This window comes from Pristis pectinata, chromosome 2, assembly GCF_009764475.1.
Source record: "Pristis pectinata isolate sPriPec2 chromosome 2, sPriPec2.1.pri, whole genome shotgun sequence".
Taxonomy (NCBI): domain Eukaryota; kingdom Metazoa; phylum Chordata; class Chondrichthyes; order Rhinopristiformes; family Pristidae; genus Pristis; species Pristis pectinata.
The window spans coordinates 39,711,982-39,738,328 of record NC_067406.1 but is presented as its reverse complement, the minus strand read 5'-3'; the positions used below and the strand labels follow the sequence as shown (position 1 = coordinate 39,738,328).

The window sequence follows — 26,347 nt, the reverse complement described above, 5'->3', positions numbered from 1 at the left end:
GAAAGAGGACAATCTGACAGTGTATCTCTCTCTCAATACTACAACAGAATGTCAAGTCAGATTCCCTCGTGCAGAACTTGAACCCACAATCTTCTAACTCAGGACACAAGAGAATTACAACTGAGCCCTGGCCAATACTGGAGAGAAAATTGATGCATCTTCAAAAGTAATCATGTACTAAGTAATTTAAATAAATGAATGTGGAATAAAAATGAAAAATTTGTAAAATGTTAACGTTTTTGTCAAATCTCCGATTTTGCATCAACTACAACACACCTGTGAAGGATGAGGGTGCCACTGACCACATCTTCTGGATTTGTGTCTAACTGTGCACATGCAGACACCAAAAGTTGCAGTCAGTTTTACACAGTGACATTGCTCAGCACAGACAGCTCCACTTTCATACATCAATGCAAATTCTAGAGCAAAGTGTGAAACCATGGCCAAATGTAGAGAGCATCCCATAATAGGCTCAGTGGAAGTTCCCTTAGTCCTTTGAGTATCCATACCTAATGCTCCAAAAAAGTAAATGAGAAGAGCCAAATGACAGCTTTTCTCCAGTTACCCCAGAACAATTACAAAAGAATAATCACTGCAGAACAGTCATAAGGTTTGACAAAAGCTGGTTTCAGAATTGTAGTTTATGTCATTTTTCATCCATACCTCCATTACAATGGAAAAGGAGCTGTGTGTTTAGTGGATTGTAGAGAATTCTATTAGCAGGTTCTATCAACAACATAGCCCATCTGAAGGAGATTGATAATTAGAGCCTCAGTGCTAGGGACCTTGACCTGGAGAAGGACTTACTTTAATTTGCTTCTCCAACAATGAATTTGGAGGATGATGTTGAAACAGCATTGGTTGAGTTCTTTAAGGTGCCTCCTACAGGTGGTTCCAAAGCATCACTGTTGTCTAGTGGGTCACGAGCTTAATGTTGTGTTTAACATCTTCATCTTTGAATGTTCTTTTCCTCAGATAGACAACGTCTGTGCTGCTGTGCTTGGGGGGGAATCAGTGGATTCCATCATCCATGGCTGTCTGAATGGTACTCCCAAGATATGGAAAGTGATCCACATATCCTTTGTCTCATTGTGAAATGTTATTATAGAAGAGTGTTGTGCAGTGCAGTGGGTGGAGGATAGTGGAATATCTTTTGGGGATAAGAAAAGAAAGTGTTGGAAATACTTGGCAGTTCAGAGAAAAAGTTTTTTTTTTCAGTTCAATAACCTTTCATCAGCACTGGAAAAGTGAGGAAAGAGTATGCTTTAGGTTGCAGAGAACCAAGTGAACAAAAAGAAACATGCTGAAACTGTGCTCAATAGACTATTTCTAGCATTCCTCTCATTTCAGATTTTCAGAAACAGCAGTGTTTTGCATATCACAGTTCCAACATGTTTGCCTTCTCTCTCCCTCTGCTGCTTTCACTTATCTTGCTCTACGTATATTCCTGCAGACACATCAGCTATAATTTACAAATATTCATTTCCCTCTCCTGGATGACCACCAAAAGCAAATTACTTGGACAACTTTGGGCTCCTTCCTATCACAGACATTTCGTTTGTTCTCTCCATCCCTCCTCCACTCTACAACTTAAAATGCATTATTTTTCTTCTCTTTTCCAATTCAGATGAAGGATCATTGACCTGAAACATTAACTCTTTTTTTCACCACAGATGCTGCTTGACCTACTTAGTATTTCTAACATTTTCTGTTCTTATTTCAGACTTCCAATATTTACATTTCTTTGCTTTTTTTTGGGGAATGTTTAAAGTAAGGCCATTCCCTCATACGTTTCTGTGAACCAGTCATCAATAATTTGAAGCTCTGTCTCCAACCAAACACATATACAAATGTTATCCGTATATTTTGCGGTTCAGTGACTGAGGTTGAAGTGACCTTGGTCTGGGAGTGGAGGTGACAGAGATTGAAGAGTTTGCATTCATACTGTAGATATGCTCTATTCCAGCAAAAACTTGGAAGCAAGGTGCAGCACTGCAGAGAGAGAGATTGAGAAGAATGTTTGAGTGATGACATAACATAGTTTGACCCCAGTTTGCATTGGGATTGGGACAATGCTGAACACATTGGTTAGGATCACAGCTTGCATGTTATTGATGCAGAATGGCAAGGGCCGCCTAATCGAGAATTCTCCACAGTCCATCTCAACTGGCAAGAATAAAAAACCTTTGTCAGGTCAAATAGGGCCATATGCTGTGGTTAATGGCACACCCAGTAAAAACGTGTCCCAGTATGGCTCATCACCTTAACCACAAGTTTGTAAGAGTTTTACTTTCTCCGATCAACTTGATCTATTTATGAACACTTGTTAGCATAAATGAGCTGATCCTAGTTATAGCTTTGTCAAATATATGCCTAACAATACAGTTTACAGCTACTCCATTTGTCCAATCTACTCACAGTTTCCTTAAATTCTTTCCTCGCTCCCTTGTAATTATCTGGCTGCTGGTCTGTAGTTTGGGCTGAGAAAAATGTATTCAGTTACCCAAATGCAATTTTTTTTGGAGAGATGTTAAATAGTCCATTCTATACCTAAATAGTCATTCAACAGGTGAAGATTTCTAAGCTGTGGAGAAACGGACACTGGGAATAAACTAGTCTGTGAAAAGCCCATCACTTCAAAATTCATAAACAAGAATACAAGTACTCATGAAATTAGTATGGATGTAGGGAAAGTCTGGCTAATATCTGAGGTTTATCCAGATTTTGAAGCTCTTGTACCATAGATGCTCAGAGAACTAATTGAAAGGCACTCTGGAAAAAACAAGCCTGATTCTGGATTTTTGGTCACTGTGCTAATTCTATTAACAGCACTCTGAAGGGCTTTGCTACTCCTATAGATTTTTCCAGGAAAAAGTGCCAGATTGTACCAATCTCTTAGATCTCAGTTTGGAGGCAATAGGCATTATAAATCAACTCTTTGCAAATATAAAGGCTTTTTAAGAGTATTAGCAGTCGCTAAATTGTAACTGCACCTCCAGTAATCTCCATTACCACATACAAAATGCAGACTTCAATAACATTAATGAATGGAAAATTAGTTGGCAGTAAAGCTTGCTGAGTAAATTTCCTACTTCTAATACATACCAGCACTCGTTAGCATTTGGATCTTTATAGTCCTTCACTTTGAAACACATCTGAAAGAATTAGATGCAAAATTTTTTCTCCTTACTGTACTAACCTGCGCTGCCTGCGCTGTGCCGTGACCAAGTTCCATTCTGTAACACAATAGGCATACTAATTTAAAATGTTACTTTTTAAAGAAACTACAGCTAAGGTATTTAATGTCTGCCTTTTACAGCACAACGCTCATGAGATTGGCAAACTTCCTTCTCTGAAGTAGTCAGAATACAATGTTACCGAACAAATGTAATAGCTGCTACACCGTCTAAGGTTAGGTTTCATGTGCAAAAAGAATTATTTGCACGAGGTGACTAAAGTCAGCTGTTGATCGACTTAAAATGTCATGATAGAGAGATGAATGGATAAAACTGTAGTTTTATTCAGAGGTTTAATTAAAGTTTAAATCCAATGTCTCATTCCATTTTTCACCTAGATACAAGATATCCTGAGGAAAACAGTAAGAAAGATCATATGCTAAAGAATCTGAACTGTTGAAAAAGGTGGAAAACTAAAAAAGTAGAAAATAATAGAATCTCTAGCCAAAATATTTCGGTCTTCTTTGGATAAAGGATCAATGCCAGGGGACTAAAGGAATGCTAATCTTATACCCAATAATGGCAAAGAGATAAAGCTGTGGGTAACTATGGGTGCAAACCATGCCCATCTCTTTGAGGAAGATGTAGAATATTTGTTTCAGTTCTTCCCCTTTTCTGCTGCATTGGTGATTGTATCAATCTTGCTTCTTGCTACCAATTTCCTCTGTATTCTCACCTTCACATGATCAATTTCTCACCTCTTCCCTTCCTCAAGTACTCAATTTTGGAGAAAGGAAAATCTACTTTGATATAATGTCATGGACCTGAAACATTACCTTGGTTTCACTCTCCTCAGATGCCACCTGAACTGCTGAGCATTTCCAGCATTTTGTGTTCATTTCAGATTTTCAATATTCCCAGTATTTTTGTTTTATAATATCGCATGCTGTTATTTATGTGCAAATGCCACAGTAGCCTCTGACAAGGGCCACCCTGCCATGAGTTCACAAAAACACCACTTTGCTGTATGGCTTACTATTCAAAAGGCGAGTGTAAATCTCATCTTGTATGGTAGAGGAGATTTACACTCACCACCGGGTCAAGTGCTTCAAGTCAAAGCATATCTTTAACCTACTAATGTTAATCATTGTCAGCCAACTTCTCTTAACACTATAACTAACTGTCACAACTGTGAAGTCTCTTTCCTTCATGAATTATTGGAATTCTATTATGTAGTATACAAAAGGAAAATTCCTCTTTTGTCTCTTTTAATTCAATGTTTCCATTTTTGCAACACATAACATTGAATTTACCATTATACTTTTCACTTATACTTTGATTATCCTACACTGTTATTTTCACGATTGTCAAACCTGATTGATCACTATTGCTTTCTCTGTTCTCTAAGAAATCCGATGAATTGTATCTGGTACCATGCCCATCCTGCAACTTGCAGAGCAAAATATCACCAAGATTAAATGGCAAGTCAACGTTGAACAAACAGGAAGAGTAAACCTGTTTTGCCATTGCAATAGTTAGCTTACGTTGCCAAATAGACATCTATTGAAAGATAAAATGCATGACTATGTCGTGCACCAACAATCTGTGCAACCCTGGAGTTTGGAGTTGATCTGTTAGCATTCTGCAGATACTGCCTGTTTCAACAGATTCTACAAAATTAACTTAAACATAATTGGACTCTCGTGCTTTGACCCTTATCACTACCTGAAGACAACTCAGCCAATCACAGCACAGCACAGACTCCTACTTAAATTCTCAAATATACTCTTTTCACTCTGCATCAAAGAGAACAGGAGAACTCCTTTGCAGCTGAAATGAAATAAACAGTAAACAACTGTGTACCTCATAATTAACTGTTTGATTCAAGTTAGTTATCAATATTGAAAAAGATATCTTTATTAGTCACATGTACATCAAAACACACAGTGAAATACATCTTCTGCGTAGAGTGTTCTGGGGGCAGCCTGCAAGTGTTACCATGCTTCCAGCGCCAACATAGCATGCCCACAACTTCCTAACCCATATGTCTTTGGAATGTGGGAGGAAACCAGAGCACTCAGTGGAAACCCATACAGACATGGGGAGAATGTGCAAACTCCTTACAGACAGCAGCCGGAGTTGAACTGGGTCACTGGCGCTGTAATAGCGTTACGCTAACCGCTACACTACCGTGCCTGCCCCTACACTACCGTGCCTAACTTTCACAACAGGAAAGGTATTTCTTAAAAAAAAAATTGAGTTCTGGCAACCTAGTAACAAACCTCTCGTCTAAATTGAAAGCATTTCTATTGAGAGATTTCTTCTCAGAATTATGATTAAAAATTCAAAAGCTGAAAAGTCTATTTTGTCACAGAGAAAGGAGAAAAAAAACTTGTGTATCAACTTTACCAAACCTGCCTTCAACATCTATCTGTAGTGTATCACTGATGGAAAATTTAGGTTTATTAAGTGACCTGAAGGCAAAGAGAGAAGCATGGGGTGAAGTTCATAAATGGTGGTAGCCATGAAGACACCAAATCAATCCAAAAGATAAAGGACGTATAGATTTAAATTTCAGCTGTTACGAACCAGCAACAAAAGAAACACACTGAGTCATGTATCAGTGTTAAAAACTACTTTATTAGTAACTACTTATAGTAATAAGAAAAGTAAAAATGTTAGAATGTTAGAAGTAAAAATGTTAAATCTTAAACATTAACCCCAAAACTAAACTCGAAGTATGTGTGTGGCAAATTCCCAAACTCCAAGTCCAGGAATAATTTTCAAAGTTCAGTTCAGCAAGCCATAAGGTGAAACGTGAGCAAAGGCTTCTTCAAAACCACCGTTGACTGAAGATAAAACATAGATGTAGAGAGAAGATAGAGAGTAATTACAAAATCCAAATGTTCCACGATGGAACCCATACGACACCTCAGTGTCTACTCAGCAGTGACTACTCCACCACATCTGCCTCACCCCGAAAGGCTCTCAAATCGTGGCCGTCCACACAAATACCTGTTTCCTTCTACAGGTCAACAACAAAGTGAACTCCACTGCTTTGTTCCGAAGTATCTGCCACCCCGAAAGGCAGCCGAGATGTGGCCGTCCACACAAATACCTGTTTCCCTCTACAGGTTAACGACAAGGTGGACTCCACCAGATTACTCCAAAAATCCATACGTGGATTATAGTGACAGACACAGTTACTGTTTTTCATCCATCGATAGAGACTAGCAGGCCGGTGTCTCTCTCTCTTCCAACTGATTGCTTCAAAAACATCATTATGTCCTTTATCTTCTGTTGTCGTAACCACGCCACACACACACGCACCATGCTCCATCTTAAAGGGACATTCGCCAATAGTAACCTAGTCCATAACACAGCTACAAAGCCCAATGATTATACAATATTATTTTTTCCCTACACCCCTATAAATACATTAACCTAGAAGCCCATACGAAAGTACCTTCATTTCCTGGGGCCTCCGTAACAAAGCAATCTATTTGATTTGAAACAGAAACAAAAACGCTGGAAGAACTCAGCCAGTCAAGCAGCATCTGCTGAAAGAGAAACCAATCAACATTTCAGATTAGTGACCCTTCTTCAGAACTGTTTCAGATTCAAGCACCTGCAGTTTTATTTGTTTTCCCATTCTATCTGACCTACTCCTCTGCCCCTTCCTATACCTTCGTGAAAGTTTTACCTTCAAATGTTTATCCGATTCTCTTTTGAAAATTACTGATGAACCTACTCTACCATTCATTCAGGTAGTGCATTCCAGAACATAAAAACCCCAAGTCATCTGTGGTTCTTTAAATGTATGTATTCTGGTTACTGAATCATTTTGATACAGAAAAAAATTTCTGATTTAACATTAACACCATTCATGACTTTGGACACCTTTAACAAACTTTCTCTTCAGTTCTCTAATATGTGAACAAGCTAAGCTTCTCACATAAATGAAGTCCTGTATCCCAAGTACGATTCCAGTAAGCCTTTGCTGCATTTTAAGGATCAGATGCCCTTTCTATGATACCCAGAATCGAACACAATGGGCTGAGGCCCATTGAGTGAATTATAAAGATTTAGCATAACCTCAATTTTTGTATCCTGTTTCTCTAGTAACAAAGCCAAGATTATCCTATCCATTAAAAACGTTCACATTTTATTGCCACCTTCAAAAGATTGGCATACATGCATCCCAGGTCTTGCTATTCTTACACCCCTGGTAAAATGATATTACTTAGTTATTACCTCTTATCTTTCCAAACAACATTTACTACTTCACATTTCTCTGGCTTAAATTTCATCTGTCTGTTCATTTCATCAGCAATGAGATCCTGAGATCTGTTATTATTTTCTCATGGTTCACTGTATTTCCAAGTTTTGTCTTACCTGCTAACGCTAAAATGACATGCTGCATGCACAAAGTCAAAGAGACCTGTGGTCATAAATCTCACTGCCTGAAAAACACCTTTCTATCCCTCCCTCATCTGAAGAATTATTGCAAAGATCTCACATTTTTCATTGTTACTTAATATAATAAATTGTTGGCCAAAAGGCAAAGAAAACAATACACATTCATTTGAGTCACAACAGAAAAATCTGTAGCAAATTAACTTATGTCCTAACATGAGAACAGGAGTAGGTCATTCAGCCACTTCACTCTCCTTAGCTTTTGAAATAAAACTATCGGGCTGATTTGTACCTCAATTCCGTTTTCCTATCTATATCCATACTTTTCAATAACAAAATCTGCCAATTTTCAGTTTTAACCTCCAATTTCTTCAATATTTCCACTATCCTACCCAGGATAATACAATTTAGTTCTGACAAAGGACTCATTCCTAAACCTGGAAACTTACTTTCCCCTATCTGCAAATGTTGCTTGACCCACCAAATGTTTCCAGTACTCCATGACTTTCTAACCTGACTTTACTGCAGAGTCAGCTCAACAGTGCATGCTCCACACAGTCTTCTCATGTGACAGCAAGTCTACATTTTAACCATCTCTGTGGGGAAAAAAAAGGTTCTTCTTGAATTCCCTATTCAATTTATTACCCGTATTTATGGCCCCTGTCTCCCTACAAGTAATAACATTTTCCCTACAGAGCCTTTCCATGATCTTTCAGTGCTCTATCAGTTCCACCAATGGACCACAGACTATTCTGTCCTCTCTGACGGGTATATATCTCTCAGTTGTTTTTTATTACTTCCATGTCCCTGATGATCCTATGAGTGCTGAATACTAGATGTCCAAACTGAAAAAATGTGGTCATTTGTCCATTACCAAAATTCTTCCCCAGTGGTGTACAAAAATTCAGAAACTAAAAAGTAAAACAAATCTAAACATATGTCCTTGCATTAGGTGTTCTCTGGATTTCATGAGAAACTTTAGCAAAATACATTTGCTCATAAATGCAATGATGCTGAGGTTCTATATTTACATTGCTCAAATTACAGAATCCATAGGAGCCTGGAAAATACTACTGACATGCTCCTAACCTTGGACTTGTTTTGACAAATGGAACAGCACTTACACAATAAAAGATAAGCTATCAGTACAAAATATCCTACAGTGGCTGTCATAAACACTTCAATTCTAACATTAATAGCCAAAAATCATAGCTATTTATTTGCATGACACTCTCAAATCTAAGGAGTAACCAATTTTTCGCCACACAGTATATTAGCCAAATAGAAAACATTATTAATGGATTAATACAAATGCAACATCACTCTTAGCATTTCATTTAAAGAACTGATAATGCACAATTCGTTCTTGGCAAGTTATTTAAATCAATTAGACTAGTGCAAGTTACCGTACTAAATTAATCCCACCCAATTAAAAATACATAATTCTGCATACCTTTAGCCCATTTTAAAAAGGCAACATACATCAAACTTATTCCATTCCCACATTTTTTATTTAAAAAGTCAATCCTCGACCTTTAGGGTTAGGGAAGGTCTTGTTGCATGCTGGCATGGTTTATTTCAATATCTGACGAGTAGTAAATGACATCAACATTGCCCAGTGAACATCCCCACTTCTGGCATTAAAGAGGCAAGACATACTCCTGTGGTTAGGAAGACCCACAAACATCTATCTTCTTTCAAGGTCCAACTCTAGCTAGAGGAGAGTTTTCTTCAATTCCCATTATCTCGAATTTTTCCAGGGTTCCTTGTGCCACACCGAGTTGAATGTTGCAATACTTCTTCAGACAGGAGGAGGGAATAGAAAGGCATTTTCCAGGCACTGAGATACACAACCACAGGTCTTTTTGACTTTGTGCACACAGGACATCATTGTAAGCCATCAGCCCTACAGCTGAAATGTTATTTGAACCGTGCCTTTCTAGCAAATGCTCCTTGATATTATCTAGAAACTATCAGATTTTCCTGAAGGTTGGCTATCATGGTGGCAAGGACCTCAGATTGAAAGCAAAGATAGATCATCCACTCTACACAGTTAGCTAAAGGTGATTGTCAATGCTTCAGTGGATCTTTCTGAGCTGGGCTTCAGCATTGCTGAGGATGTTTATGCATGTTCTTTGAGCCTCTTCATCTTGTTAGCTGCCTAATATCCACTACCATCCACAACTGATGTGACAGGATTGCAGAGTGATCCATTAGTTGCAGGGTTGCTTTATTCTATATGCAGATGGATGTAATCCCTGTGTTACAGCTTCACTAGGAAGATACATCATTTTAGGTATGCCTGCTGTTGATCCTGCCAAGCCCTCTGCACTCCTAACTGATTCACAATTGGTCTCCTAGCTGTACTGTAATGGTACAGTAAGTGATATACTGGGCCATAATGTTACAGATTGTGGTGGAATCCAATTCCAGTGCTACCAGCAGCCCAATTAAGGTGGCAGATATGCCTCCCTACCTATCCAGCACAACAGTAGTGCCACACAAAATGATAGACAATGTCCCTGATGTAAGAACAGAACTTTGTTTCCACAAGTGTGAGGATCCTACCAATATGTCATGCACATTTGCATCTACTATAATGGACTATTAAGGGCAGAGTCAAGTTGTTTTCTCTCTCATTGCCCCTTTAATCCTTTTACCAATTCCTTTAAATCTATGCCCCTGATTTTCTAAACCCGTAAGAAAAGTATTTCTTTATACTTATGCCATCAAAGTCAAATTATTGTCAAATGTACATGTATGCACTGGTGCAATGAAAAACTTGCTTGCAGCAGCATCACCGGCATATATCACATAAGCAGCATTCACAAGAAAAACATAAAATAAACAAATTATACACAATTTTTTTTTTACAGAAAAAAAATTTGAACAAAATAAATGTCCATTTTAGTACAATGTGATCAGAGTGGCCATAGTGTTGCTAAACTGTAGTGGTGATTAGGGTTTTCCGGTTGGTTCAAGAACTGAATGGTTGAAAGGAAGTAACTGTTCTTGAACCTGGTGGTGTGGGACTTCAGGCTTCTGTACATCCTGCCCGATGGCAGCTGCGAGAGGGTGGCATGGCCCAGATGGTACAATTATTTGATACTCCCATAATTTGATACTTTGCTTCAAGGAGTCTGGCCTTGGCTTGCTCTAATCCAAACAACCTTTCCTCATAGCTACAATTTTCCAGTCCTTGCAACAACCTCATATTATCTCCCTGCACCCTCCAAGTAGAACAATATCTTTCCTGCAATGCACTAACGAGAACTGTAGGCAGAGCTCACACTCAGCAGCATTCTAGCTCCTCATCTTCTTTAGCATAGTTAACTATGTCTTCCTTGTATTTAAGGGACTTGAATGTATAGGATACACATTTATAAAACTCATATCACCAGTTCTAACCACTTTCTCTCCCCCTTTGGGACCTTCCTTAGCTGAACCTCTAGTTATGCCTTTGTACCTCATCGTCACATTCCTTTGACATGGCTGGGATGTTATCCTGAACTAACAACTCAATATGAACAGAATACTGTATATAACAATATACTGTACTAAGGATACAATTTTGCCATCATCAGTCACATTCCAACCAAGTGAGCTAAATGCAGCACTAGAATCACTACAACTGGAATCATGTAGGGATTAAAAGAATACAATTAGCTCAGAAAACTAGAACATCTCAGAGAAGAGAAAACTACAAGGAGATATAATGGAAATTCAAATTATAGGCTCAACGATGTACAGGCTCAGTCATGCAGACAAAGTTAAAAAAGTTTAAAAGGGATAGATTCAGACAGATGAAAGAAAGCAATATTGCTTCATGACGATGGTCAGTTTTTAGATTAACTTACCGAGAGAGATTTTAAGGGAAAGTAGCTTAGATCACATCAAGTTAAAATGGGCAAGAATCTGGAAGAGAAACACATTATTGTAATTGCTAGGAAAATAAACTGGATGGACCTACTGTCTTTTCTGACGGTGAGATTTTATCTTGCCCTTCCCTCCCCCAATTCACAGCTATCAATGCAAGAATATTACAATCTGGCAAAATAGGTAGTAAAAGTAACTATTTTAAAATATTTTCCTTTCATAATATAAAAGACAAGGCAAAGTACAACAGAATTATTATTGAGTTCCCTACCATCAACATCCACAGGGTGATCACTAACCAGAAACTTAGGTGGTCAAGCCACATTTACATAGTGGCTCCAAGAATAAGTCAGAGGTTAGGTATTCTGAAGCAAATGACTCACCTCCTGACTACCCTATGCCTTTTCACCATCTACAACATACATCAGAAGTACGATGGCTAAAATTCCATTTGCCTCAATGACTGTAACTCCAGTAGCACTCAAAAGGTCAACACCATCCAGAACATTGCAACCCACTTGATTAACAGCTCTTCCTGCATCTTAAGCATTCACTCCTTCTACCACCAGCAAACCACAGCACAATAACTTTTCCCTGTGCTAACCTTCCTTAAAAAATGTACTAACCAGAATTCCAAGATTGTGCTACATCATCTTGTATACAGAAATTAATGGAACACTACAAATATATCTTTTCTCCAGTATGAAGAGACACATCATTTATTTCCAATTAACTAACAAATGTAGTTTAGAGATTTGTGTTTTTATTTTTCCAATTTCATTCATTGTAGCTGTGCAACTACTGAACCCGCATAAATTTGTAATCAGCACTACTAGCTTGCCACAGGAAATACACATCTATACACACTATACAGACATATGAATTTACAAAACAAACATGAAGAATTGCAATTTTACAATATTGCTTATGTCCCAGTGTTGCAGGAAATGTTGCAAGTCATTATTCAACAATGAGTTAATTTTTTTAAATAGCATATTTTATCTGAATAATTACATAAACAGTGCTATTATTTCATTCAATATATTCAAATAAATACAATTAAAATTATAGATTTCAACAATTTTGTATCCTACTGCTGGAAGAAGGCAGTTGCAGAAGGCAAGTGTGTAGAGCTTATGTTCACTTTTGCTGGTAATATCAATACAACTTGTGGCAGGTGGGAGAAAAGAGGGGGAGTAGTGGAGAAGTAGCAGAACCAGTGCAAAAAGAAATCTTAAACATAACTGAATTAGCTGAATTAAGCTGTGAAAACAAACAACTATTTTCTACAAATTTTTTTATCTACAATTATGCTCCATCATACACCACCCATACTAGTGTCATGACAAGTCAAAAAAATTAGATTCTACTGGTGCTATACATCAATAAAAGTAGCAAGTACTACAGCAAGGTATGCATCATTTTAAATTAAGTCACCAAAAGGAGAAAGAGGAATGGACACAATAAAATGCTCATATTTTGGGCAATAAGCCTTTTCTCATCGGTATGATGAACCAGGAACAAGTTACTACTCTCAACCATATCAATGAATGTACTTCTAATGCAAAGAAATCAAAACAATTATATCCTAATAAGCTACCCAACTGTATTGACTCATGTTTAGTATCTGTGATTACAAGTCACCCCAGGGGGGAGAGGGGTGGTTGTGATGGGGATGGATGGTGTTCCTAGAAACAGTTTATATACATAGTCCATATCGCAAATCTTCCATAACAAGAAACCATGTCATCTGTGCATACGTCACGAAACACGAGTTGAAAAAACATTGTCGATTTATTTATTTATTTGCACATAAATTCCACGAGAGCAAATTTTATTCAGCATCTCACATTTTTGGGTGGTGATTTGTGAATTCTGTAGAGGCGAATTTTCCATAACCCAAATAGCCATAATATAGGAGTCATCTGTATTTAAACAATACTTTGGACAACTTCAGCCCGATATTGAATGCTCAAGGCCACAGCTTTACCCCTCAGCATTTTTATGTCAAGAGAATAATGCAAGTCCTATCCCATGCAGCTTTCACTTTTTCATATTGTGCTACTGTAATATTTCAAATTTAAAGCAAAAATCAATATTTGATCATAAAATGAAAAGTATGTGATTGAGTGTGTGTATGTGCCTCAGGACGGTGCACGTACACACACTCAGTCATATACTTTTCTTCACAGTTAATGCACATTGAAGCAGTCACTTTCAGGTTAATCAACACTGCAGATAATCTGCATCCAACAATATCCCAGATACATTTCTGCTAGTGGTGAAGAATTTGGTCCAATCGACAAACTCCTTGTTCTTAAAATCATTGCCAAGGATAATTTGCACTCAAGTTTAATAAAACCAAAAGCTTCAATCTGTGATGTTCCTTTCACAAAGAATAAAATGCAAATTGCAATGGAAAACACGTGGAATCTCATTAGAAATCCACAGCAAACATTGAAATGTTGTTGCAGCACAGGAGAGTGCCTGAACAAATTAATTCAGTTTTCATTTAAACAGTTCATGAGCATTTCTTGCACGTTTTTTTTTAAGCAATTGCAATCCTTTATTAGTTGATCCTATAATTCTCAGCAAAACACTTGCTTTGTAGAGGTTTTCTAAATTTGTGGATGAAAGTTGTGCAAGGAAGATATTCAAGAATTAGAGAAAAATATAAATGCCATTCAAATCAAACATCTTTCTGAGCGAATTTTGCTATGATCATGTAGTTTTGTTGAAGTACTACAACCATAAAGGGGCAAAAAATCTTTATGGAAAAATAATCAATAATCACATTTGTTATATAACCAGCAAGATATCTGATCAGTCTCATTCTACTTTTGGATTTAGCTTTAGAAAAAAATCAAAAATTCATTCTATAATATGCAAAATAAATAAAAATACCAGACTCAAAATTTTATTGACACTACACTTAAAAATAACATTCCAGTGAATGTTTTTTTTAGTATAATAGCAAGCAACATGCCTGTATAGCAAATCTAGATTCCTCACTACTGAAGTATGTTAAACTATACAGTTCCTGTTAAAAGTTCAGAAAATTCACAAAAATGGCAAGGTTTGGAGATATTGCAAGATTTCAAATTGCTACCCCCAATATGCCTCCCTTAATGCCAAATTTTAGGATATTTCTAAATAAACATACAGGTACAGGAAGTAATTAGCAATGAAGCAATATGCTGGCCTTAATTGCAAGAAGATTTGAGTAGAAGAGCAGAGACATATTGCTGCAGATACACAGGGCCCTGGTGAGACCATATCTGGAATACGGCCAAAAAGCAAAAAACTGCAAATGCAGTAAAAATTGAATAAAAATTGAAAATGCTAGAAATACTCAGTGGGTCAGGCAGCATCTGTGAAGCGAAGTTTTAAACATTTCTCTATCCACAAAGGTTGCAATATCCTCTTTTCTGTTGTTATTTCTCAAATATAGTTTGGGATACAAGACCTGTAACTAAGGAAAGACTTAAATAATGGATGTGCAGTGGAAGTTCACCAGATTGCTAAGATATCTTTATTAGTCACATGTACATCGAAACACACAGTGAAATGCATCTTTCGCGTAGAATGTTCCGGCGCCAACATACCATGCCCACAACTTCCCAACCCGTACGTCTTTGGAAAGTGGGAGGAAACCAGAGCACCCGAAGGAAACACACAGGGAGAACATACAAACTCCTTACAGACAGCAGATGGAAATTGAACCCAGGTCACTAGCGATACCTGGGATAGTGGCAAAAGAGATTAAACTGACTGAGCCCATAGATGTAGAATTAATAAGAGGAGATCTCATTGAAACGTACACAATCTTATGGGGTTTGACTGGGTCAAACTCCATATTGATATTTCACCTGAGTGGGTGGAGTGTATAAAACAAATGGTCACAGTCTCAAGATGAGGAGCTGGCCATTCAGGACAGAGATGAGAAAAATTTATTCACCTATAGAATAATGAGTCTTTGGAACTTGCTACCCAAGAGGGTTGTGGAGGCTCAGTCACTGCATATATTCAAGACAGACATTGATAAATATTAAAATATTGAGGGAATCAAGGATCTGGAGTTAGTGCAGGATAGTGACACTGAAGCAAAAGATCAGCCGTGATTTTATGAATAGTGGTGCAGGTACAAGGATTGAATGATTTATTCCTGCTCTACGTTCTCATATAGAGTCCAACAGTTTTTGTAAGGAAAAAGTACGATAAGTGCTTCATGAAATGATCTGTTAACAGATCTGTACTCAAGAGTCTCTAATCAAAACCACCCCAGTCCAGAGTTTTTCTTCATTTTAATTTCAGAATTCTATTTATTTTAATTCCCTGTTCATTTCACCGTCCTATCAAAAAGTAAATACCAGGAGCTGCCCATTTGACGACAGATGCCTTGCACAGTTATTATTGACATTCTGATCAGCAGCACCCAGCTGCTGGGCTGCTGCCGAGTCCGAGTGCGGGGATTGTGTACTTTTACAGCCAACCGCAGTCCACTCACGCAAGTCCCGCTTTCCCCTCACTCCAATTGGACCAATTCCATGCCACGTGTTTTTACAGCAGCATTTTCTCTCACCATTGGCTAACACGTACGTCAATCATCGCTTTAAAAAAATCCACCTCTTGCCTAAAGTTCTTCCGTTAAGCGAGGTTAAGCTGACTGTTATACGGCTGGAACTCTACCCCTATATAAATAATACAGTACAATTTTTTAAAACAAACAAAAACATTTTTTTTCCATCTAAGGTGAAGCTTAATAAAACAAATCAGACCTCCCGGTCCTTTAGGCCCAAGAGGAGGACCTCCTCCATCAGGGTGAGGCGAGTTTCTTTGGAGTCACACTTGTCGTCCTCCTGGTCCTGCTCATCCCTCCGGTCCTCGTCGTCCTCGGGGATTTTCTCCGCGTTCCTGGCAGCCTCGGTTTTCCTCTGGACAAGGCCGGAACTCCGCTGGGTGAGAGTCGACATGGTTGGAGGAGGATCGAGGGCGGCCGCTGCTGCTTCTCCCCTTGTCAGCAGTGGGGCTTTCATAAATTTAATACCGAGGTTTGGGGGAGGAGGGGGGTGTGAGCGGTTGCTCTCGCTCGGTGGTGGGAGAGGGAAGGGGCTGAAAATTCCCGGAGAGCGAGCAGCCCGTAACTGGATTACTTCCCAGCAATATGGCGGCGGGGAGGCCCGCGTGACGTCACAGAGGGATGTGGCAAAGGCCGCGCCGAGGGCTTAAAGCTGCAGCTGGGGGGGGGGGGGGGGGGGGGGGGGGGGGGGGGGGGGGGGGGGGGGGGGGGGGGGGGGGGGGGGGGGGGGGGGGGGGGGGGGGGGGGGGGGGGGGGGGGGGGGGGGGGGGGGGGGGGGGGGGGGGGGGGGGGGGGGGGGGGGGGGGGGGGGGGGGGGGGGGGGGGGGGGGGGGGGGGGGGGGGGGGGGGGGGGGGGGGGGGGGGGGGGGGGGGGGGGGGGGGGGGGGGGGGGGGGGGGGGGGGGGGGGGGGGGGGGGGGGGGGGGGGGGGGGGGGGGGGGGGGGGGGGGGGGGGGGGGGGGGGGGGGGGGGGGGGGGGGGGGGGGGGTGGGGGGGGGGGGGGGGGGGGGGGGGGGGGGGGGGGGGGGGGGGGGGGGGGGGGGGGGGGGGGGGGGGGGGGGGGGGGGGGGGGGGGGGGGGGGGGGGGGGGGGGGGGGGGGGGGGGGGGTGGGGGGGGGGGGGGGGGGGGGGGGGGGGGGGGGGGGGGGGGGGGGGGGGGGGGGGGGGGGGGGGGGGGGGGGGGGGGGGGGGGGGGGGGGGGGGGGGGGGGGGGGGGGGGGGGGGGGGGGGGGGGGGGGGGGGGGGGGGGGGGGGGGGGGGGGGGGGGGGGGGGGGGGGGGGGGGGGGGGGGGGGGGGGGGGGGGGGGGGGGGGGGGGGGGGGGGGGGGGGGGGGGTGGGGGGGGGGGGGGGGGGGGGGGGGGGGGGGGGGGGGGGGGGGGGGGGGGGGGGGGGGGGGGGGGGGGGGGGGGGGGGGGGGGGGGGGGGGGGGGGGGGGGGGGGGGGGTGGGGGGGGGGGGGGGGGGGGGGGGGGTGGGGGGGGGGGGGGGGGGGGGGTGGGGGGGGGGGGGGGGGGGGGGGGGGGGGGGGGGGGGGGGGGGGGGGGGGGGGGGGGGGGGGGGGGGGGGGGGGGGGGGGGGGGGGGGGGGGGGGGGGGGGGGGGGGGGGGGGGGGGGGGGGGGGGGGGGGGGGGGGGGGGGGGGGGGGGGGGGGGGGGGGGGGGGGGGGGGGGGGGGGGGGGGGGGGGGGGGGGGGGGGGGGGGGGGGGGGGGGGGGGGGGGGGGGGGGGAGGGGGGGGGGGGGGAGTGGGGGGGGGGGGGGGGGAGGGGGGGGGGGGGGTGGGGGGGGGGGGGGGGGGGGGGGGGGGGGGGGGGGGGGGGGGGGGGGGGGGGGGGGGAGTGGGGGGGGGGTGGGGGGGGAGGGGGGGGGGGGGGGGGGGTGGGGGGGGAGGGGGGAGTGGGGGGGGGGGGGGGGTGGGGGGGGGGGGGGGGGGTGGGGGGGGGGGGGGGGGGGGGGGGGTGGGGGGGAGGGGGGGGGGGTGGGGGGGGGGGGGGGGGGGGGGGGGGGGGGGGGGGGGGGGGGGGGGGGAGGGGGGGGGGGGGGGGGGGGGGGGGGGGGGGGGGGGGGGGGAGTGGGGCACAAGGTTGGTTGGAATGGTGGGGAGTGGGGCACAGGGGTGGGTAGGAGGGGATGGATGGGGAGTGGTGTACAAGGGTGGGTGTTGGAGAGTGGGGCACAAGGGTGGGGGAAAGAAGGATGGTTTGTAGGATGTAGGTACCAGCATAGCCTTTCAGGAGTTAGTGGTGGCAGTAGGCCACCTTTTTTAACAGCTGCAGTCCTTCTGGTGAAGGGACTCCCACAAGGGCTTTGGGTCAGGAGGTCTGGGATTTGGACCCAAGTGAAGATGAATGAACGATGTTTACATTTTCCAAGTCAGGGTGGTGAGTGACTGCATCAGAATCGTTGAAAACGTCGGACACAGTCCATTTTGCCCATCATGATTGCACTGGTTGAAAGTGAGCTCTGCAGCCTAATCCCACCTTTTAACATGAGGCTACAGCCTTGCGTGACTTTGAGGGAACTTACTGAAGGTAGTGTTCTCGTGTGCATGCCTGCTGCCTTCATTTTCCTTGGTTTGGGAATGTGTTGCTGTTGGAGCCTGGATAGAGAAACTGCAGCATTGTGTGTTTGGCAGTCCCAGTGGCTATAGTGCAACAATAGTGAAGGGAGTGAATAATTTGGGTTGGTGGATGGGGTGTTAATCAAGTGGACTGATTTGGACTGGATAGGGTTGGGCATTTTGAGTGTTGTTCTGGGTATACTCATCCAAGCAAGCAGATATTACTTCATTACATGATTTAAATGTGAACAATTAATTTGGTGCCAGGATGAACGTTGTTAGCTACAAGATTCCCACCTGTGACCTGTAATTGTAGACACCATGGACATGTGGCTGGTTTAGCTGAGTTTCTGTGATGGGAGAGGGGGACAAATAAGTGAGAAAGGAACTTGGGGTGGGGTCAGAAGACAGGTTAGGGAGCTAGGGAGGTGGTGGGAGGGGGAAGGAGGCAGCTGATGAGGAAGAGAAGGGGGAATGGGAGGGAGGGAGAAGGAGGGGGTGAAAAGGGGAGAGGGAGGGACAGAGGTGGTGGGAGTCAGAAAGAGTTAAAATTGGTTATTTGGATTCTAAGAATATTGGATTTTTTTTAAAAAAGCATATGTGCTAGAAGAGAGGGTTAGAATACAATGAGTAATTTAGATTTAGAAAGGCAGGGATTGAGCTGGGTTTCAGAACCTTGCAGCAGTGTCAAAAAAATGCATAGGTTGTAGTCCAGCAACATCTGCTTGAGTGTTTACATAGAGAAGTTAAATATTTTGCTGCCAGAGGTATGTGTAGCAAAACAGTTTTATTATTTTAAAGTGATACATCCAGGACTCAGACAAGTTTGATGGAGGGGAATAATTTTGGATTCAGTGCTGTGAAAGGGGTAGTGCTGGATGTCATTGGCATATACATGAAAGCTACGTTTTTGCAGATGGTATAACTCAGAATGAAGATAGCGAAACACAACCTTGCAATATTTAACTATATGAAATCCACACTCTTGTATTCAATAATTCAGCCAAAAAGGAAGTACCTTGTGTGCCTTTTATCTGCCTTGTCCACCTGCTCAGCTACTTTGGGACATATGTATCTATGCACTCATTCAAACATCAATTTTATCCTCCACCTTTCTCAGTATCCAAGTTATTGTATATTTCCTCTCCTTGCTTGTCCTTCCCAAATGCATAACCCCTCACTTCTCTTGATTGAATTCCATTTTTCAGTTTTCTGCCAAATTGATCAGACCATTAAACACTCCCTGCAACCTACAGCTTTCTTCCTCACTTCAACGTGGGCATCTTTTGCATTCTGCATACTTCTTAATTCTGAAACATACATTTGTCATCATTGTTGTGCACCATGAAAAACAAGAGATCAAGCTTCAAGTCTTGTGGAAACAGACTTCCATCTCTAAAGCACATCAGAATCAGGTTTATCATCACTGACATATGATGTGAAATTCGTTGTTTTGTGACAGCAGTACAGTGCAAGACAAAAATTACTATAAGTTGCAAAATAAATAGTGCAAAAGAGGAATAAAGAGGTAGTGTTCATGGACCGTTCAGAAATCTGATGGCAGAGGGGAAGAAACTGTTCTGGAAAGGTTGAGTGTGGATTTTCAGGCTCCTGTACCTCCTCCCCGATGGTAGTAATGTGAAGAGGGCATGTCTCAGATGGTGAGGGCCCCTAATGATGGATGCTGCCTCCTTGAGGCACTGTCTCTTGAAGGTGTCGTCGATGATGGGGAGGGTTGTGCCTGTGATGGAGCTGTGATGAGTCTACAACCTTCTGCAGCCTCTTTTGATCCTGCACATTGGAGCCTCCATACCAGGTGGTGATGCAATCAGTCAGAATGCTCTCCACCGTACATCTGTAGAAATTTGCAAGAGTCTTTGGTGATGTACCAAATCTCCTCAAACTCCTAATGAAGTAGAGCCGCTGGTGTGCCTCCTTTGTGATTGCATCAATGTGTTGGGCCCAAGGTAGATCCACTGAGATGTTGACGCCCGGGAACTTGAAGCTGGTCATCCTTTCCACTGCTGACCCCTCGATGAAGACTGGTGTGTGTTCTTCCGACTTTCCCTTCCTGAAGTCCACAATCAATTCCTTGGTCTTGCTGGCGTTGAGTGTGAGGTTGTTATTGCGACACCACTCAACCAGCTGATCTATCTCACTCCTGTACGCCTCCTTGTTGCCATCTGAGATTCTGCCAACAACAGTGGTATCATCAACAAATTTATAGATGGCGTTTGAGCTGTGCCTAGCCACACAGTCATGAGTGTAGAGAAGAGCAGTGGGCTAAGCACGCATCCTTGAGGTGCACCTGTGTTGATTATCAGTGAGGAGGAGATGTTACTATTGATACGCACTGACTGTGGTCAGTGCGTATCAACTTCACATGGATTTGCCTTTTTGCTATCATGATGGCCTTCTTGAGGTCATACCTAGATTTTTTGTAGGGTTCTGGATCCCCAATCTTGGAACGCCACAGATCTAGGCTTCAGCAGACCGTGAACCTCCTGGTTCATCCAGGGCTTCTGGTTTGGGAAAAATCGGTATGTTCTCGACGGCACACACTCATTCACACAGGTCTTGCTGAAGTCAGTGACAGCTGTGGCATATTCACTCAGATCCGAAGATGAATCTCTGAATGTGGTCCAGTCCACTGATTTAAAGCAGTCCTGTAAACGTTCCTCTGCCTCCCTTGACCATATCTTCATGGTCTAAAGCACCTGTCAACCATTACAATTTCCTCCTTGATGCCAAGCCAGTTTTGGATCCAACTTGCCACTTTCCCTTGAATTCCATAGGTTTTTACTTTTCTGATTAGTTTTCTCACGTGTGGTCTTGTCAACTGCCCTGATAAAATTCATGTCGACTACACAGATTTGGAGACTACACCATATGTTCTGTCTTCAATGTCTTTCCTTATTACCACCTTAAAAAAAAATTAAATTGTTAGTTAGAAATGTTTCCTTAATTAACCATGTTGACCTTTCTGAATGAGAGTTTATATTGTCTTAAAGAATTTTCCAATATTTTGCCCATTGCTGATGTTAGGCTAATACTCCTTCCTCCTTTTATGACTTTTCCCATGCATAGCTTTGTATAGGCAACTTGACTTCTTGTCTCTTAGAGACTTAAACTGGTTTTGTGTCACAGCAAAAACTTTTTGAACATTTCCCCCCTCCTCATTCTACTTTGGTAGATTCCCCCCAATTAAACATGGATGGTCTTAATTCTATTAAGTATGTCGGCTGTAAAGAATCTTATTAGCTGTTTTGTGATTCTCTCCTTGAAACAGTACATTGTATTTACATAGAACATAGAACAGGCCCTTCGGCCCACAATGTTATGCCGACATAGCTATTCCCTCTTACCTACAGAATACCCATATCCCTCTATTTTCCTCTTATTCATGTGCCCATCCAAGCCCCTCTTAAAAGCCCCCAATGAATTTGCCTTCACCACCCTATCAGGCAATGCATTCCAGGCATCCACCATTCTCTGTTTAAAAAAAAAACATACCCCTCGCATCTGTTCTGAACCTGCCCCTTCTCACCTTAAATGCATGCCCTCTGGTATTGGATCTCTCAATAATGGGAAAAAGATATTGCTTGTCCACCCTATCTATGCCCCTCATAATTTCATACACTTCCAACTGATCACCCCTCAGCCTCCATCATTCCAGAGAAGAGCCCAAGTTTTTCCAGCCTCTCCTGAGAGCACATGCCTTCTAATCCAGGCAGCATCCTAGTAAACCTTCTCAGCGCCCTCTCTAAAGCCTCGACATCCTTCCTATAGTGAGGTGACCAGAATTGCACACAATACACTAAAAGCAGCCTAACCAGAGTTCTACAGAGATGCATCATAACTTCTTGACTCCTATACTCAATACCTCAATTAATGAAAACAAGCATTCCATAAGCCTTCTTAACCACCCTGTCTACCTGTGTAGCCACTTTCAATGAGTCATGGACTTGTACCTTGAGGTCTCTCTGCTGTTCAACACTGTTAAGGGTCTTGCCCTTAAGAATGTACTGCCTCTTGACATTAGTCCTACCAAGGTGCAATACCGCACATTTATCCAGGTTAAACTCCATCTGCCATTTCTCTGCCCACATCTGCAACTGATCTATATCACACTGTATCTGTCGCCAGTCTTCTACACTATTCACAACTCCACCAATCTTGGTATCGTCTGCAAACTTACTAACCCATCCATCAACATACTCATCCAGGTCACTTGTGTACGTCACAAACAGCAGAGGTCCCAGCACAGATCCACGCAGAACACCATTACTCACAGGCCTCCAGCCAGAATAAGTCCCTTCAACCACCACCCTCTGTCTTCTACAGACAAGCCAGTTCTGGATCCACACAGCCAATTCTCCACTGACCCCATGCATCTGAACTTTCTTGATTAATCAGTTATGTGGGACCTTGTCAAATACCTTACTTAAGTCCATATAGATGACATCCACAGCTCTACCTTCATCAATCTCTCTCATCACCCTGTCAAAAAACTCAACCAGGTTAGTAAGACACAACTTACCCCACATAAAGCCATGCTGGGTTTCCTTAATCAAACCATTGGATTCCAGATGCTTGTATATCCTCTAAGAATTTTCTCCAGCAATTTCCCTGCAACTGATGTGAGACTCATCGGTCTATAGTTCCCCGGATTTTCCCTTGTTCCTTTCTTAAATAGAGGAACGACATTAGCCACTCCCCAGTCATCCGGGACCTCACCCATGGTCAAAGAGGACACAAAGATACTGGTCAAGGCCCAGTACGTTCTAGCTTCTTTATAGTCCTTACGTGCTCTGTTTGATCCTAACTTCTGAAGCTCTACATACTTGTCCTTTTTCTTCTTGACTAAGTTCATCACTTCTCTGGACATCCAAGGTTCCCTTATTTTGCCATTCATGTCTTCCTTCTAATCGGGACATACCTATCCTGTACTCTATGTATTTGATCCTTAAGCACTTCCCATATCCTTAACATGGACTCTAGTTTACTCTACCTTGTTCCTGGCTTATGCCTTCATAATTAGCCCTGCTCCAATTTAAAACTCTCCCGCTAGCCCCATACCTATCCTTATCTATAGCTATCCTAAAAGTTAATGAGCCGTGGTCACTGTTTCCCAATTGCTCACCTGCTGATATGCGAGTCACCTGGCCAGGCTCATTACCCAACACCAGGTCTAGAAATAGCCTCTCCCCTTGTTTGACTGTCAACATATTGATTTAGGAACCCCTCCTGGATACACCTAACAAATTCTGCCCCATCTAACCCCCTTGCACTAAAATGGTCCCAATTTATATCAGAGAAGTTGAAGTCTCCCATGACCACAACCCTGTAAATTTTACACATTTCCCTAATCTGTTTGCATATCCGTTCCTCAATGTCCCAGTGGCTATCACCCCCAAGAGAGTGATTGCACCCTTCCTATTCCTGAGTTCTACCCATATAGACTCTGTATCTGAGCCCTCCATTATGTCTCCCTGGAGTGCAGCTGATATATTATCTCTAATTAGTATTGCAACTCCTCCCCCTCTTTTACCCCCCTCTCTATTCTTCCTAAAACTTCAAAACCCTGGTACATCGATCACCCATTCCTGTCCCTCCCTCAACCAAGTTTCTGTAATGGCCACAACATCATAGTTCCATGTACTGATCCATGCTCTAAGTTCATCACTCTTGCCCATAATACTCCAAGCATTAAAGTACAAACACTTCAAACCATTTGTCCCATCACATCTGTTATCAGGAATCTGCCTAATACTACATTCCCTGACATCAGCCCTCCTGCCTGTTCCCTCACTTGCTGACCTGTTTTTCCGGTTCCCATCCCCCTGCGAAGCTAGTATAAATCTTCCCCAGTAGCATTAACGAACCTCCCTGCCAGGATATTGGTTCCCCTCCAGTTCAGGTGCAACCCGTCGTTGTGTCAAAAGGTTCTTTTGGAATCTTAAAGATGGAGGGTTCTGGACACAGGCTTTGGATTTTAAAAGTAGGTTAATCACAAAGGCAAATAGGGGGACAGAATGAATGGGAACAGATGCACACTCGCGCGCACACACACACGCAGGAGACCACGAACATGAGGGGGAAATTGCAACGAGGATGAGATACACTCATACACACACAAACACACAATAAACAAGGTACAGCTTATCAAGGGATAAATACTTCAATGCCTGAATACCTTGACCTAGACCAGCATTGGCAACACTCCCTGGAGTCTGACTAAGACGCTCCCAAACCACATGGTGGTGCACACTCTTACCAGTGGTCTCTGCAGTGTGGTTTCACTACTCCTGGGGCAGTCGAAAGAGGAAGGGGCCTGGGGAGTGCAACACTTTTATAGTGTTGGGTGGAGCCTGGCCAGGGAGACAGGCCAATGGTCAGGCAGGTTCAGGAACAAAGGTGCTCTCCAGGGTCAATCCCTATGCCCACACCTGATGGGTGGGGTGGAGTCACACCTTGATTAACAGTGGTGTCACTTCCGATCCGAGGAGCAATGCTGTCCTCCGACCAGAGGGGTCAGTGTCGTTACTGTCACATGACAGCCATGTGCTCTCTTACTACACCCGTCCCTCTTGTACAGATCACCCCTTCCCCAGAAAAGGTTCCAATGATCCAAGAACTTGAAACCCTGCCCCATCTCCCCAGCCACTCATTTGTCTGTGCTATCATCCGGAGATTACCACCTTGGAGGTCCTGCTCCTCAGTCTCCTTCCTAATTCCCTATACTTATTTTGCAGAACCTCTGCCTGATTTCTCCCTCCCCTTCTGAGCTGACCACAGTGCTACTGGCCTGGCTGCTGCTGCCTTGTCCAGATAGGTCATCCCCCTCAACAGTATTCAAAAGGGTATACTTGTTGCTGAGAGGAATGGCCGCAGGGGGACTCTGCACTGACTCTTTTCCCCTACCTCTATCAGTGCTCACCCACCCACTACCTGAATCCTGCACTCTGGGTGTAACCACCTGCTCAAAAGTCCTGTCTATGATTCGCTCAGCCTCCCTGATGTTCTTCAGTTCATCCAACTCCAGCTCCTTAATCCGGTCTTCCAGGAGCTGAAGTTGGCTGCACTTCCCGCAGGTGTAGTCATCAGGGAGACCATCAATCTCCCTGAATTCCCATGTCCTACAGGAGGAGCATTCTATGGCCGTATCTGCCATTCTACCTACACTATATTAAGGGAATCTAAGACCACAGCAGCAACAGTAAAAGAACAAACTTACCCTCTTTACGTTCCTTTGCCTCGGCCTCTTCTCGTTGAAGCCTCTTGAGTCAAAGCCTCTTGAGTCAAAGCCTCTAAATTCCCACTCTAACTCTAGTTCACTCCAACGGTGGCCGCTCTGCTAGACATTACTTCCCTTTTATGGTTAAAAACTCCAAACAAATGGAGATAGAAACACAAATTCACCGGGTCAGGTGACTGTCTGCTCTCTTCCCGCTGCTCTTTTTGTTGGGAATTGAAAATTCCAGGCTTACATAGCTGTTTGAGAAGTGATGCGTAAAGTGGAAATGCAAGAGGGGTAACTCTGATAATGAAGTGTGGAAAGGACAGTAGAGAGAAAAGATCTTAGCTCAGAAAATCAAATGGAAGAATTAATTCGGGTGGAGCTAAAGAGCAGCAAGAGGCAAGAAACATTAGTAGGAGTTATAGAAGGGCCCCAAACAATAATTGTAATGCAGGCTGTGATATAAATCAGAATATTGAAGGTGTATGCAACCAAGATACACA

At 43.6% G+C, this 26,347-nt stretch overlaps 2 protein-coding genes across 2 annotated transcripts in view; both read right to left on the bottom strand.

The window, feature by feature from the left end:
• The window catches only part of golph3a (golgi phosphoprotein 3a), a 47,935-nt gene extending 31,288 nt beyond the window's left edge, over positions 1 to 16,647 (bottom strand). The window contains exon 1 of the mRNA XM_052010454.1: positions 16,247 to 16,647. Coding sequence (XP_051866414.1) covers positions 16,247 to 16,504 — 258 coding nt within the window. The 5' untranslated portion in view covers positions 16,505 to 16,647. The remainder of the gene's footprint in view (positions 1 to 16,246) is intronic.
• LOC127580635 (basic proline-rich protein-like) lies at positions 16,618 to 21,462 on the bottom strand. The gene is made up of 2 exons (XM_052034315.1): positions 21,408 to 21,462; positions 16,618 to 18,365 (listed from the first exon to the last, which is right to left on the bottom strand). Exons 1-2 carry the CDS (start codon positions 21,460 to 21,462, stop codon positions 16,618 to 16,620), a joined length of 1,803 nt encoding a protein of 600 aa, XP_051890275.1.
• Between the last annotated feature and the right edge of the window lie 4,885 nt (positions 21,463 to 26,347).

Bases quoted from the DNA above. Each gene is read 5' to 3' on its own strand.
- LOC127580635 (XM_052034315.1), bottom strand. From the start codon at position 21,462: ATGAATTTTATCAGGGCAGTTGACAAGACCACACGTGAGAAAACTAAT. The intron at 18,366-21,407 runs GTAAAAACCTAT...TCCAAATCCCAG, and splicing joins TGAGAAAACTAATCAGAAAA to ACCTCCTGACCCAAAGCCCT.